General features: G+C 37.4%; 2 protein-coding genes across 2 annotated transcripts in view; one reads left to right on the top strand and one right to left on the bottom strand.

Moving 5' to 3' along the window:
• LOC145978162 (putative divalent cation/proton antiporter TMEM165) overlaps nucleotides 1-12,143 on the bottom strand; it is an 88,323-nt gene extending 76,180 nt beyond the window's left edge. Inside the window, exons 1-2 of the mRNA XM_083110604.1 lie at nucleotides 11,977-12,143; nucleotides 8,161-8,388 (exon numbers count right to left, since the gene is read on the bottom strand). Coding sequence (XP_082966730.1) covers nucleotides 8,161-8,316 — 156 coding nt within the window. The 5' untranslated portion in view covers nucleotides 8,317-8,388; nucleotides 11,977-12,143. The remainder of the gene's footprint in view (nucleotides 1-8,160; nucleotides 8,389-11,976) is intronic.
• Nucleotides 12,144-12,815: 672 nt separating this feature from the next.
• LOC145978154 (uncharacterized) overlaps nucleotides 12,816-16,479 on the top strand; it is a 45,494-nt gene continuing 41,830 nt past the window's right edge. The window contains exon 1 of the mRNA XM_083110596.1: nucleotides 12,816-13,022. Within this exon, the coding sequence (XP_082966722.1) occupies nucleotides 12,999-13,022 (24 nt within the window). The 5' untranslated portion in view covers nucleotides 12,816-12,998. The remainder of the gene's footprint in view (nucleotides 13,023-16,479) is intronic.

Here is a 16,479-nt window from a genome sequence, read left to right as displayed (position 1 = left end):
CAAGGGTGTGGAAGAGGCAAGGGGAAGCTCTGACCTTGACTGGACTGATTTCGTGGAGAGAGCGGTAATACTATACAAATTATTATTACTATTTTCATTATCACTCGTACCATGTGCGTAACTTAGCACGTATTTTTTGGGGGGGGGAGGGGCAGAATCGAACTTGGAGCTTAACTTGTGTGGGGGAGGGGGTTGAATTGAACATGGGGCCCAACTTGTGGGGACGTCAAAATTGAATTTGGGGCCTAACTGGGGAGGGGGGCAGAATCGAACTTGGGGGTTAACTTGGGGGGGGGGAGACTACAATCGAACCTGAGGCCTCACATGTGGGGACAGAATCGAACACTGGGTCTAACTTAGGGGATGCAGAATCGAACTTGAGCATAATTTGTTAAATAACTGTGACATATGGGAAATCACAAGAATTACCCTTTAATACTTTTCTCTTCAGGTCTCAGAAGGTTGACAGAAGTATCATTAACTTGTACATTTTAATAAACTTGAATTTTTCGGGGAGTAGCAAGTGACCCCCCCCCTTTCTCCGCCAAGTTACGCCTATGACTTTTACTAGTCTACTACTGCTTCTGGGGACAATATATTTCAATAGCAGGCATGTCACCTGTGGTTTTATAAGTTGAGAAAATGGAACCACTCTCTCATTTCCTGCCACCAGGGATCGCGACTGAAACTCATTTCTGTTCTACTTCTGGTTCGGGCCAATGATATTATCACTGGTTCGGGTTAAGCACTTCGGCATATCGGCCCGAAGTTACAGTCCACACCATGGGAGAAGTGAGTTATCCCAGAATATTGGTTCGAGTAACATTGGCAAAACTACTGCGGAGAATCAATTCGACCTTCCAAAGGCTAAAAACGGATGGTGCGTGTGGAGCGCGCAGAGGAAAGGTGAAAACGTGACAGAGGAAGAAAAACAGGCAGACAGGTGTTCATGCAAAATACTCGATGTGTTATGGTTCCCATATCTAACTGTTTTTTAAGCTGGTTATGTATGATACTTTGAATGTAGCGAAAGGGGAAAGTTTGAAGTAAAGCCCCTATCACACGGAACTGGATTTCTAGTTGGAATGCCCTAGTTGGCAATGAACTGACTTTCTAGGTAGAAATCATGACCGCCTGGCTGACTGCTTGACTGGTTTTGAGGATTAGGACATGTTCTAATTGCTACTAACTTCTTCGACTAGATTCTGTGGAACAGCCAATCAGAGCAAAGTTTGGCCATGTGAAGATAATCTGTGAGTTTGCAAAGTAGCCTTTTTTGTCTGTGGTTTCCGAGTGCATAGAGCACGAAAGGCATGTTTACAATTGAAAAAGCTAAGATATTCTTCCATACGTGTACAGTAAACGTTGTAAAGTATGTATTTTATCAGCGCCGTTCTTCTCTACCTAAAACCATTTAATACGAAGCGATATTCCTCTCGGTTGAATAGTTATCGTATTTTAAAAGTGTGAAGTGATACGTTCTTACATCTCGCGCGCCCGCCATTATGGGAACGAAAGACTATCGACAAGTACGGTATAACAAGTACCGTGTGAGGCAAAAACTAGCAAATGCATAGCCAGTCCAGCGTCAACTTGGGCATTCCTACTGGATATCCAGTTCCGTGTAATTCAGGCTTAATTGGAAATTCAGGTTGCTAATATTAACTTTTCGATTTTGGAATGTATACAGTTGAAAATCGGAATCCTGCTTATTAATGTTACCGTAAACACGGCCAAATAGGAAACGTTTCAATTGTAAATACAGAGTTGTCATATTTAATTTTTTAAAAACATGGCACTAGAAAGTTGATTGATTAGCTTTATTTTACTTCGCTTCATGTGCCACTTTGGGCTAATTTGCGAAGATGGGGATGAGTGATGATATGATGAAATTGATGAATGGACACTACACTCACTAACATCTATGCCCAGGGAGGGATTCGAACCCGGGATCCCTGGCGTCGTAGCGCGATATGCTAACCACTCCGCCACAGGGTCCGGCACTAGAAAGTTGAAACCCGGTAAAACAAAAAAATTAGGTTTGCCACATTTAGTTTAATTTTATAAAGATATAGTCTTTGAATACAGCCTAATAGGAAAATTTAAATAGTATGAAATACAGGGTTGTCATATTGATTTTTCCCAAATTTTAAAGCCAGGAAGTTAAATTAGGTATTTAATGGTTATTTATACTACTGCAAAAATAACTTGGTATGGTGGTTACAAAAAAATTGAAAAATTTTGGAAAACTTATACGTTTAAAATAGATATATATTTTTTCTATTGAGTACGTTGTGCACAGCAAACTGAAACCAAGTTATCAGTCATGAACAATGTTTAGTCAGCAGATAAGTCGAAACAAGATGCGTAAACTTTAAGACAAGTGAAAACACAAAATTCAATATTACCTATCGTATTCTCGCGTCTATAAGCTACACTTTTTTCCCAGAAAAGTGGACCAAAAAATGGGGTGCGGCTTATACACGCAAATGATAAGAAAAGCATGTGCGGCTTATACATGTGAATGAAAGAAAGTGCAGCTACTGCTAGGATACTAAAATACGTACGTTGATTTGTTATCTTTATCACATAACGGATTCATTAACGGCAAATCCAACAATGCATCTGTAGCAGGCTTTGCAACAATATGATATCTTATCTTTAAACTTTTTTTTGCAACAATATGATAATATCTTATCTTTGAACACAAATCATCCTTACTGTCGTATTGATCTGGAAACCATTCAGTAAAGTGAAGTTGTTAAAGAAGGTTGTGGTCCTGAGGTCAAGGTTGGTACTATCAAAGGGAGGATGTCTGGCAGAAGAATCACCTACGATGCTCATTTTAAACTTCAAGCGATATGATATGCTGAAGGAAACGACAACAGATCTGTGGCGCGATATTACGATGTGGACAAGTCTTAAGATTCGTCGATGGAGAAATCAGAAGGAACAACTTGCTGCAACAAGTAGCAAGAGAAAGACATTTCGTGGAAAAGTAGGCAAATTTCCACAGGTAGAAGAAGTTTTGGCCTTTGTAAATGAGAGAAGTGCTGGCTATGCTGTAACCGTAGACATGATAAGTTTTCAAGCTCGTGAAGTAGCTTCAAAGTTAGATATCGGTCGTCAAGCTTTCCGAGCTAGTGCGGGATGGTGTTCACGTTTTATGCGTAGGAAAAGTTTATCGCTTCACCGTAGGACAACAATTGTGCAACGTTTCCCTGCAGACTTTGATCAGAAAATTGTTAAATTTCACAAATACGTGATTCGAATGATTATAGCTTGTCTCAGATCGGCAACGCGGATGAAACACCTATTTACTAGGACATGCCTATGTCCAGACAGTTGCACCGAGAGGCTCGCACACCGTATCGATCAAGACCACGGGTGGAGAGAAACAACGATGCACTGTAATGTTGGGTGTTCTTGCGGATGGAAGGAAACTGCCACCGTATGTTGCGCTGAAGCGTAAGAATGTGCCAAAGGAGGCATTTCCGCCGAGTATTATCATACGTGCCCAGCAGAAAGGATGAATGGAAGAAGAACTGGTATTGGACTGGATAGACAAAGTGTGGAATAGAAGGTCTGGTGCATTGCTGAAGCAAAAGAGTTTGCTGGTGTGGGACAGCTTTCGTGGTCACCTAACAGACAGAATACAGACAAAATTACAACAGTTGAAAACGGATGTAGCTGTGATTTCTGGGGGTCTAACGTTTGTACTGCAGATCCTAGATGTTTGTGTAATTCGCTCATTTAAAGCTGCGTTCCGGCGTCTGTATAATGACTGGATTAGTGCAGGAAACCACGAGCTTACAGCAACAGGAAAGTTCAAACGTCCGACTGTCAAGCAAGTGTGTGAATGGATTCTGGCAGCATGGGAAAGTGTAAAGTCGGAGACAATTGTGAAGGGTTTTCTGAAGTGCGACATATCCAATGCCCTAGATGGTACCCAGGATGAAATGTTGTGGGATGATGACGCTAGTGATGAAGATGACAATACCTCTTGTGCAGAAAATATTTCAACGAGTAGCAGCAACGACAGTGACTAAGGATTTCGAGGACTCAAACTGAATGATACAGTATTAACATGTAGATCATTGCGCTAAAATAAAGGTTAAAATACTTTTAAAATTCTTACTTGAAATTGGCTAGCTGCGCAAAAGAAAAAAGTCAATTGTGCGGCTTATACACGAGAAATTTTATTTTCCTGAAATCTAAGGCCAAAAAAAGGGGTGCGGCCTATACACGCGTGCGGCTAATAGATGAGAATATGGTATTTGAATGGGGGATGTCCTGAATTTTAAGGTTTTATTTTGAAACCAGGACTTTGCTGCGAGCAATAGGTACGTGCCTCACTGATGGCATTTGATTTGATTTTTGTTACTTAGCGTTACATTTTGGCCACTTTTGGCCAATTGCGACAATGAAAATGAAGGATTTGATTAATGTGTACTGAGAAAAAGAAACCTTGATGTAGCGGGCTGTGCCCCGATAACATAGTGGTAACGGCATCACCTTGTAATCAAGGGACATCGGGTTCGATACCCGATAGAGGGACATAGTGGCTCGAATCCCACTTCAAGTAGAATTTAAACTGTAGACATAATCTCGATAGTGTATTGTTGAGTCTTAAATCCATGAAAAGTCCATAACAAAAGGCATTGTTTCAATGTATGTTGAATGTATAATTGCCATTGTCATAGATTTTGTGTTTTAAGTCCACTTTATGCACAGTAAGGCTAATAGGGACTGGACCTACAGTTTAAAGTGGAATCCGAACCACTATGTGCCTCCACCGGGTATCAAAACCGGGACTTCTTGATTACAAGGCGAGGATGCTACCATTGCACCATCGGGGAGGCCTAAATGTATAATTGCAATGTATATTGTGATAAATTAATTCTTAAGCAAATAGAAATTGGTAATTCTTTTTAACAATAAGAGACTTCACTTTCCTTCACTTTCAAAGAGCATAAATATACAACTTGGAAATTCATTACCAAAATTAACAACCTCTTATTCACATCTTTTACGTATGTGTGTGGTGGGAAGGGGGGTTCTGAAATCTGGCCAAGTCCTAATAATGTATTCACTTCATAAGCGTCTATTATATGACAGAAAGCATCACTGGGTACTCAATATCAGACGAATAACGAATTCCATATGCAATATTCCTGAGAGCTCATGGATGTGAGCTCAATGACAAATGGTGCTGGTTTGAGCCACGTTAATGGTGGTGTTTCCTTTTGTGTTTGTTTCTCTATTTCAGTATATTTATTTCCCATAGTGTCAATTCCGTATATTTTTTACCGACTTATCTAGGATTTCTTTAGAATTAAGGATCATGAGAAATATATGATTGAAGGCAAGGAAAAGTAAATAGAACAGGAAAAGATAAATTGAAACTTAGAGTAAGTTGAAAGGACAATTGGTCATTGTCTATTACAATTATAGAAATAACTTGATCGAAATACAATACTTGGTTGTGTTTTACATATATTTTTGTAATTCTTTTTCTGCTCCTTTTCATTCGTACTTCAACAAGTATAAATCAAAACTCAGCATGATTTCCTTCATTTAATTGTTTCCAGTATAGGCCTTTTATGATTCCCGAAGCTTATCATGGCCTCCCGATGGAGCAGTGGTACAGTTGTCGCCTTGTAATCACGATTTTAATTGGATACATCCTCGAAGAGCTGCGAATTACGAATGGGTGTCTCGAACAATGACAGTATTGAACAATTACAGCTACTTCCATTGAATGAAATGTCCTCCACAGTGACAATGCTAATGTTTCTGTTCATGGTGAAGTTAATAAACAGAATATGCGACACTTGTCATCTGATAACTAACTTTGGACAGAAACTGTCTCTTAGTATTCTTGTGTTCCGCCCTACTGAAAAAGAAACTGTAAAAAGTACCTTCTTCCGTAAGCAAGGGTGATAAAACCTGTTCATTTAACAACTCCAAGTAGCCTTAAGCATTTAAGGTTCCATCGAAGGAAAATGGACTAACCAATCGTGTTCCACACAACTTGCCACACCATTAACTTACCAGCGCTAACCTTTCGGTTGTGATCTGTCCAAAATGGGTTTCAGATAAAAAGCGTTGAATATTCTGTTTATGGACTTCCTTATGACCATGAAAATTAGCCTCGTCTCTGTGAAGGACTTTTCATTCAATGGAAGCGTCACACTGTAACTGTTTGAAACAACCTTTTGTAATGTGCAGCACTTCGTGGATGTATCTGATTAAAATTGTGTGCAATAGCTTGCGATCTTCTCCCCCTAGTCGTCACTTTGATCTTGATGCGTTACTGATGCGCTAAAGACATTTTAATGTTAATTTCTGACACCTCAAAAAGGAGCAAATTGGTACAAGAATTCAGTCATAACTTCTTACTGGCTGAATATACGTCGAAGAAACCTTCACCATTTCATTTCTCGTGAAATTCTAGCCTGATTTGATATATCAGATCGAGATAATTATTTTATATTTTTCACACAACATTATTGTCCTTCCTCAATAAAAATAAAAACTCAACAGTGAAAATTTCGCCTCAGGGCATTTTTCAATATGTATAAATTCAATATGATTTGAAGTTGCAATTTTTTACGTCTACAGAGAATTCCCGGTGAATAGCTACCCTGCTATCTGGAAATCACCTGGTTAATATCCCGAGAAAACCTCTTCATCATTCGCCACCAGGAAAGCTTCCAAGAATTAATTCTACGTTTATTTTGAAGCCTACCACATATTCAAGCAGTAGCACATTTCATGAATTACCTTCCTTGATAATACAATCTTTGTTCAATAAATACAGTAAATGAATTGCTGGTGTGCGGTGTAGTTGGTACTACTGGTTGACAGTCAGGTCAGTGAACCCCTAGTTCTGTCAGTCATCGTTCGCGAAGTCGTGTGGTTGTCCAGATGTGCAATTTGTGCGCACGCGTTGTGGAAGGAAGGTGCAGTGCAGCGATGCTGTTATGGGTGAAATGGAGCAACGTACGAACGTGAAATTCCCTTCAAACTTGAGAAAACGCCAAAGGAATGTCACGACATGCTGCACCAGGTGTATGGAAACAGTGCTTTATGAAAAAAGTGTGTGTACGATTGGTACAAGCGCTTCAGTTAGGGTCACCAAAATCCAAAAAGGTTAGGTGCGAAAAGTTGCACATCAAGACAATGCTGATTACCTTTTTTGATGCTGGAGGGATTGTTCATAAAAAATACCTGCCAGAAGGCACGACATGGAATGTGGCCACATACGTGAACACTTTGCATCCCACATCATCCATGCTCAACAGTGGGAAGAAGACTGTCAACATGAAAGATTTCTGCAGGCAAACATTTGTCACACCAAATGTTGTCCCCACTGCTGTTGTGTCCAGCCTATGTGCATTCGGCAACATTTCAACACTACACAGCATTACACAGTGTCATGCACGGTTTTGAAATAGGCCTTCTGTCATGAATGTTCATTGTATGCAGTTTCAGTTGGATAGTTTTGGTTGATACATGGTCCTGAAGTTGGGAGTTCGTCCCCGAGGTTAGCTGGGGCACTGTTGTCCTATGCTTTTCGGATTTTGGTGGGTCTTTCTGAAAAGACCCATGCAAGGAAACCTGGGCTGGACTCACCCAAACCAACCCTGTTTAGTACACATTTAAAAAATGTATAGTGCAGATAAATCCACCCCCTAACCATAACAGATCTCCACGAGATAAAAACAACATAAAATGTTCATAAATGACATAAACTTCATAACCCAAGAAAAACTTTCCACTCTGAAGTGGGGGTGTAGAGGGTCAAGGGTACCAATTCAAACTTACACAGCTTAAAATTAAGTCATGCTAATATAGTCCTTAGATCACAAAACTTGATTCTTTCTTTGGTAAGAAATTTTCCTTCAAATACGCAAAGTGCTAACAGACCTAAAGTATTAGCACAATCAAGTCCAATCAAGAGGCATTTTTTAATAGTTCAGCTCAGGTCCATTTGAATATCAACATGAATTTTTATCGTGTTACCTCCCAAGGTAAAAAGTATTTGATGCTCTTTTCTATTGCCCTTACAATTTTATAACCATAAGTAATTTGCTAAATAAATTATGCTCTCCCTATATAAACTACAACTGAGGGAATAAACATTCTGATACTTACAGCAGATGGTGGTCTTCCTGTTCCTACACTTTCAACATCAACTGGTTCTTTCTCAGCAGCAGTATATGAACAAATAATTGACACCAATAGCAAAATGGGTATACAATGCTTAATTATGCATGTGTTAGTTCTTGTTACAAATAATCTTATTTTCATCTTCACTTGTGTGAGTGAACGGCTTCAATCCAATTTCTTAGTAATTGGAATTATATTCTTGCTATCCGTGACCTGCAATCAAGAAGCAAACAATAAAGATAATTACTTCATTTCACTATCATGCAAAATCTTAATTATCAAGTTAATTTGTGTTCAAATTAAAGATGTTGATGATGTGCCATGTTGCCTCAAATTTACATTGTTTACTTTCGTGATTTGCAAATGTAGAGTTTACCTTTTAATAATTGTGAGAAAGGAAAAACCTCTCGGGAGTTCAAAATTGACTAAGCAAATAGCATGAAACAACCATGAATTAAAACTAATTGGCAGATAAACAATTTCACACATTTTGATTTAAGGTGATCTTATAGCCTGCTGAAAATTTGAGTATTTTCCTTGTCAAGCTTGTGTAAGCTTATGGGTCATGACCATCTCCCAAGAACAAGGTGGAAAAAAAAGTTATCAAATTTTTACCTGAGCACAGAAAGTGTGTTTGTAGAGAACCACTATTCTCCTCAATATCCATTTACTGAATCAACGTCCCGAAAATCAATGAACTAATTTGCGTAATTTCCATAGCCTATGGTATGAACACACCTTCGATTCATGACAAGGATTCAATATCCTAGCATTTTGGGTAATGGATGTCTTATTTCGATAGTGAAACGAACTTCATATAAATATTGTGGGCAATAATCTTGAGGAATCTGGGGGCAGATAGTGCTCTGCTCCCCTAAAGTTTATGGTGATAACTGCGTTTCAATGAAACTTATTGCAAGGCGCTGTGAACAAGAGAACAATCTCTATGTAAGATTTTTTTTTCAATAAATTTCTTTCAACAATATATGTAAAAGCTTTTGCAGGAGAGCACAATGTTCCGTGTGTAAGATGACGTAAACCCCGTAGTCAGTGTTTCAACCCACGCCGTGTTTTCACTATAAGATAGACGTGTCGAGGATACATCGTGAAGTTGTTGCCGGGTGTGGAAGATGCCGTGGAATTTGTAATTCAACATGGAATCTTGAAGAAAGAAGTGGAATGCAGGACTGGAAAGTTAAAATTAAAAGAATTCCGTGAATTTTCTTTCATCGAGAAAAACCGATGTTGTCCGTATATGCTAAATTGAATGAAATGAGTGCTAATGGAACCTAACTGGCCTAACCTAACCTAGTAGGCACACCTCCTCCCCGTGATGGTTCATGGGGCTATTGTGAATTTTTGGGCCAACATCAATGGTTTTTGGGGCTAACGTCAATGGTATAATAATTACTCTTTATGTCAAAAATTGAACTTTTTTCGTGGTGTTTTTTTTTTTTAATTTAGGTATTTAGGTTGCAACACTGCATGCACACTCCAAATCGACAAAACACTGGCACAACACACGATGAACAGGTAAGCTATCTCCATATTGTGTGTGGAAATAAGGAAGAACAGTAAGTACTCGTTAATGTAAGAAATAGACATTATTTTCGTTTGAAATTCATTATTTCACCTAAAGAAAAGTTCCGCAATGCAGAATAGTAAGTACGTTAGCAATGTAAAAAAGTGTGAAATAGCCTAAATGATTTATAGGTGTCTCACCTATAGTAAAGAGTACCAATGGCTGTTATATCAGAGACACATTTCTATCGGATATTTTCAGTTTTAAATGGTTCGTACTTACCAGTTGTGTATTGCAGAACATAGTTGAAGGTGCCATCATGCTTTTTACATGGAAATAACTTCGATTTTTCAAATTAATAGTAATTCTTTTGGGTCCTTTCTTCCGTTGCGGAACATACAATATGACGCGCACAGCTGTGGATCATCGCACGTCGTGCTTGTGTTTTGTTGAATTGGAGTGGGTATGCAGTGTTGCAACCTTCTTAACCGAAAAATACCTACTTACGTGTTCATTATGTCATCACAAACCATTGATGGAGCCCCCCAAAAACCATTCACGATAGCCCCTAAAACCATTGAAGGCTAGCCCCAAAAACCATTTACGATAGCCCCACGAACCATTTCTGGCAAGGTTAGGTTAGGTTGGGTTAGGTAAGCATAGTTAAAAAAAATTTAAAAAATTCTGGTACAAAAAAGGCACGTTTGGAAACACTGGTGAGACCGCGTGACTTTCGACGCTCGCTCCATCTGCAGGTACATAATGGAAACAACAGCATAATGTTGTTGCTTTACACAAAATGCAAGTTTATTATATCAAAAGTGCTTATTTCTTGTTGTGCAGCATTCTACGGTGAGCAAATACCTCCACGAACTTTCAAAATAATACAGAAACCCATTTCCGTAAGTAGTTTCTTCTGTAAAAATGAGGAAATGTGTCTCCGATATAACAGAAATTTACCCGCATGGTTGCTATACTGACAGGGGGTTACATATTCGAACCCACGGAACATTTGATTCACGTAGTCGACGGTAATGGTGGCACGAGCTATCGTGCAACGGAGATACATTAATGTCGAAAATGACATTATTTACCGGCCGAATAAGTTGCATGAACGGAAAAAACACTATTCCCAGATTCCAATAGTCCACAGGAACTCAATTCCGTAAGTAGTTTCCCGTAATTTCTCCTGGTCTCACTGCAGTACATGGGCTGCTTTTTTACTCTAAATAGACGAACAAAATTTATATCCCCTGAAAGTACGTACCTTCTACTTCCATTTTCCGGTGTTCCTTTTACAATTACTATTATATTATTGCACGTAAAAAATGTTTTTCCTGCTACTAAAAGCAATGCATTTCTCCATTTGTTTGCGTCCATATTGTTTACGTGCTCAAGTGTTGTGCGATAAGTGAGACCCTTCATTTCGCGGCATTCGAGTTGATTTATCGCTCAGGATTCCACCCACAGACGCACAGTTTCTTTCATTATTTCAGTCGAGGAATGCTTACAAGGTTAGTATAGGCCTGTTCGGTTGGGTTCCAATAGCATAAACACAATGAAAAATGTTTTTCCTGCTGCTAAAAGCAATGAATTTCTCCATTCGTTCGTGTCCATATTGTTTACGCACAGTTTCTTTCATTATTTCTTCGAGGAATGCCTACAAGGTTAGGTTAGGCCTGTTAGGTTAGGTTTCATTAGCATAAATACAATGACTAATTATTATTTAGGCTAAGAGAACTAAACCTAGCTACCTAACAACATAGGCATTTTTGCTTTCACTAGATTTGTGCAGGAATATGCCTTTTCCTTCGTTGCTACGATTTCAATACCGCCCAACCTGGACACGTTTTTCTGTTGTTTTTTTAAAGAAAAAAATTCCGCACCTCAAAACTTACTTTTCCCGATTACTAACTACAAATCGTTACCAAAAAATTATGAACCGCGTTCCTCCTAAGCAGCCCATATTCTGCAGTCTTACCTTTCTCCTGTAAATTTGAAGAAATCTGTTTTCACTATATCTAAGTGTTACCATTTGTGACTAGTTACCCCCATAACCTTACACAGGCTTGACACGGAAAATACTCAAATAATAGCCGGGGTATAATTATGATCTACCTTAATTGGGAAATTTGTCAATAATATATTTCACCTATTTTATATAAAATAAAGGTCCATAACTGTCAGTGATCATTATTGAAATTCAACATAACAAAAATAAAACAATGTTAAGACAATTACACTTTCCTTAAATAATTGCAATACATGACCTTACATACCTTCAGTAAACACAGATCACGAGCATCCAGATATTGTTTTAATACCTTTTTCTTGCGTACACAAACTACAAGAATGTACGTACGTACACAATACTATACGATTAAAGACAAGAGTATACACAGGACATAAGACACAATACAGTAAACAAAACTAATTCCCCTTCCTCCACGTCCCAATCACTTGTCATTTGCGGCAATCGCAATCGAAGCACCGGAAGTTGCGTTGAGTCGATTTTCATACCATCGATACCGGGCGCGTATAATGCAAATTTTCCTTGAGGAAGATGAACTATTCATAATGCCATAGAATAATGCCTCTAAAAATGCATGTTCCATTACAAAACTATGTTGTTCCAAACAAATGAAATGGCAGAATTCTGCACTGAATTATTTGCAATTTCCGGACTGTTCTGGATCCCGAAAAGTCGCGAGATGATTTAATCTACATGCTGGAAACATCGTTCGTTGGCCTCATCGACTCTCGAACAACATCGGAAAATTCCGATTTTTTCCCAAAAGTCGGGATTTAGAAAATTTTCCCTCCCGACAAAAAGAAAAAAAAATCCTGTCCCGCTCTCCCCTAGTAATAAGGATTATAATTTGATCGAAATTTGTTGGATGGAAGTTCGTCTAACTGATCGCACGCTTATCAAGCACCGCCCCGCCCTTTAACTTGTGGCGTCAGAAAAGTTTGCTTGTGCGTAACTTAACAACGAATGCATTTTCGCTCACGATTGAAGACGAAGGGCGGGGCTTAACCAAGAAAGGTGATGAGAGAAGTGTGTGAACAGTGATAACAGATTGAAGTTGCATGCAATTCAATCCACTCGCATCGCATCGCGCATGTGGTAACTGTCTGCTGAGTGGGAGTGTGTTTATTTTGATCTGTTTGTTTATATTTTAAAGGGGAAAATACAAGCACTGTTTTGTTACAAGTTAAAGTATTCATTGCAGCTTATAAATAAGCAAATAAAGTTTGACAAACCGTTGTCACATTTACATTTTACAAGTAAATATATATAATGATGGAGAATAATTCGGAAATGGTATGTTTTTCAGATGTAAGATGTAAGGTTTTAGTTGAAAGGGACATTAATATTTTGTGGTACTCTAATTAACTGATATTGCATGTATTGTCATGTTTTCGTATTCCGAAAAAAGTTTTTGAAACAAATTGTTTATCAACGAACGAGTATTTAGAAGTAGACTTAAGTAGTTCGCCGCAATGATATGATAGGATCTATGATAATCAAAACATAAAGGTCATAAAGAATGAAAAAATAAATAATTAAACCAGAAATCATATGTAATCTGTTCAATGAACATTTTGTAAACGTAACTAACTCAGATGCAAAAAATGGGAAAGATGAATACACGCACAAAAACTTAACACTCAAATACATGTTAAATAGCATATATATATATATATATATATATATATATATATTCAGATGACACAACAGTAATATCGAGAGGTAAAGAATCAAAAGAACTAGAAATCTGCACCTTTATCACAATCAATCAGCTAACACAATACCTAAACATCCATGGATTAACTACAAATAGTAACAAATGCAAATGAACTCCAAAAAGTTGTGAGAAGTCTAAAAAGTAATAAATCTCATGGGCCAGACAAATGGTCATCAGAACTGGTAAAATATTGCTATGAATACATAATGGAACCATTGCTGTATGCAGTGTTAAATAGCGGAATATTTCCCAATATCCTTAAGAACAGTATAGTTATACCTATATACAAAAAAAAGTACAAACGCGGAAAACTACAGGCCAATTTCCTTGACGTCAACATTTTCAAAAATAATAGAAAAAACAATATCAATTAACATAGTAAACTTCTGTAACAAATATAATATCATAAGCCAAACTCAACATGGTTTTTCAAAAAGGAATATCTATAAACACAGCCTTAGCACAGCGAATTGAATATATATATAGTTTACGTCCTTTTCCTAAGGAATACGTGTCATATATCGTTGGAAAGGTTATTTTGTAAGGAATTCCACAAAGTAAATCCCAAGGCGAGGAAAAATTTCCTGGAGGAGAAAATCGAGAAAAACCGATGTTGTCCGGATATGCGTGATTGAACGTATTGGGGACATTTTTCGATGATGAAGCACATATTTAGGGGTGAAATGAGTGCTAATGGAACCTAACCTAACCTCGTAGGCATACCTCGTTCTCGTGAATGGTTAGTGACAGAAAGTGTAACAAGAAAAACTTACTTACCCTACGGATGCCGGAGCGCCGGCAAGAAGGAGTGCGCAAGAAGGACGTAAACTAGACTAGAGAGACTAGAGAGAGAGAGCCTATATGAAACCTTGAAGAAACATGAAGTGGCAAATACAGTTTTCCTTGACCTTTCCAAAGCATTTGACATGGTAAACCATAATATGTTAATGATGAAAATCCACGATATAGGAATAAGGGGGACAGCTTATCAATTAAAAAATCATACTTATAACACAGGTATCAATATACACAAATAAGTTTTAATGCAGAGGTAAAATCACTAACTACAGGTCAGAAAATAACAAAGGGAATACCCTAAGGATCAATACTAGGTTTTATTCTGTTCATATTATTCATAAATGACATACCACACTACACAAACACGAAGACTATAACCTATGCAGATGACACAACAATAATATCGAGAGGTAAAGAAGCAAAAGAACTAGAAATCTGCACCTTTATCACAATCAATCAGCTAACACAATACCTAAACATCCATGGATTAACTACAAATAGTAATAAGTCTAAGTTTATGGTCTTTAATAATTGCAAAAACACTGACTTCAATGTACAAACAACAAGCATTAATGAAACACACATACAACCTGAAAATACAGTGAAATTCCTGGGGATCTCACTAGATAATAGATTATCATGGGATGAACACATCAACAACCTATGTAGCAAATTATCAACACACATTTATCTTCTAAAACATCTATCTGTATATAATTTAACTGAAATCAATAAATGCATATACTATGGCTTAATATATCCCCACATAGAATATGGTATAATAGCCTGGGGAGGGGCATCTCAAAAATACACAGAGAGAATATTAATGTTACAAAAAAAGGCACTAAGAAAAATGAACAACCTGGGGTATAGGTCATCTTGTAAGGAGAAATTTAAGAAAAATCAAATCATGACTATATATTCTCTCTATATATACAAAGTTATTTCATACGTTATCAATACCAAAAATGCACAAAAAAAAACAACCAAATTCGTGACTACAACACAAGATGAAACAAAAATTATTTCCAGGAACACAGTAGACTTAAGATATCAAATCTATCACCTGTAAATGCCGGAATAACTTTCTATAATAAACTGCCTAATGACATTAAATCCATAACTCCCCAAAATAGGAAAACGAAGGCAATCAAAAACTACCTCACAAATAGAGCCCTATACAGTATATCAGAATATACGGAACACCTTACATGAAGTTTACTTTGGGAAACTGTACAAGTAAGGCACTGTGCATAGCCAAATTATATTTTCTTATACTTTTAGTTTAATCACTTAAGAAGCAAGTGAAAAAGTAGGTATCTATAACATTGTGTAAATTTTAAATGTAATTCGGTAGTCAAATGTATCCGGTTATGGACTTATATACATACATTATATCTATTTGAATGTCAAATCATAAAAACTTGTTGTATATCATAGAGTGAAGGGAAAATGCAGAACCCATAACATATTGTAATGCTGCAAATCCCTAATTATTGTTCATAGCTGTGGCTATAGCATTATCTATGTAAATGTAAATGTACGAGATTATATAAACCTGTAAGGGATGCAGACAGAGTAATACTTTGTAAAAAGATGTAATATGATGCTTTCCATGGCCTCTGACAAAGGGTCAACGGGAAAAAGAGAAATAAATAAATAAAAGTGTCCGGAGATCAGAAATGTGTATTTCGGTTGTGGAAGGAAGTCCACGGAAAAATAATTAAATACTTCCACATCCATGTCAGAATACACTATGATCGGAATCGATACCTGGTGGAGGCATATTGCACAGTAGTTCGGATCCCAGTTTAAAATGTAGGTCCAGTCCCGATTAGCCTATCTGTGCATAAAGTGGACCTAAAAATAACAATTCAGTACACTAGGATACCAAGAGACTCAGGTTTGTTAGTGTCCCTTCATTAGTTTCATCTAGCATCACTCATTCTCATCCTCACAATTAGAAAAAGTGACAGAAATGTGATGCTAGAAATAAAATAAAAATTTCCAGGGCCTAAAATTTATAACCGTGACAACTTCTTCAATTACATTCCAAATGTGAATTCTGCTTTCCAATACATATAAATGATATTCACATTTGGTAATGGTTCAGATTGTTTTATGATTTTTTTTTAATTCTCTTAGCAGGAAGACTTGTTGTCGTAGAATTTTGGCAATTATTGTTACACGAAATATGAACCTTCCTTAAAGTAATGATTCAATAAAAAGTAATTT

This window comes from Lepisma saccharinum, chromosome 1, assembly GCF_977018435.1.
Source record: "Lepisma saccharinum chromosome 1, izLepSacc3.1, whole genome shotgun sequence".
In the NCBI taxonomy this organism is placed as follows: Eukaryota; Metazoa; Arthropoda; class Insecta; order Zygentoma; family Lepismatidae; genus Lepisma; species Lepisma saccharinum.
The sequence above is the reverse complement of the archived record's forward strand: the minus strand, read 5'-3'. Positions and strand labels throughout refer to the sequence as shown.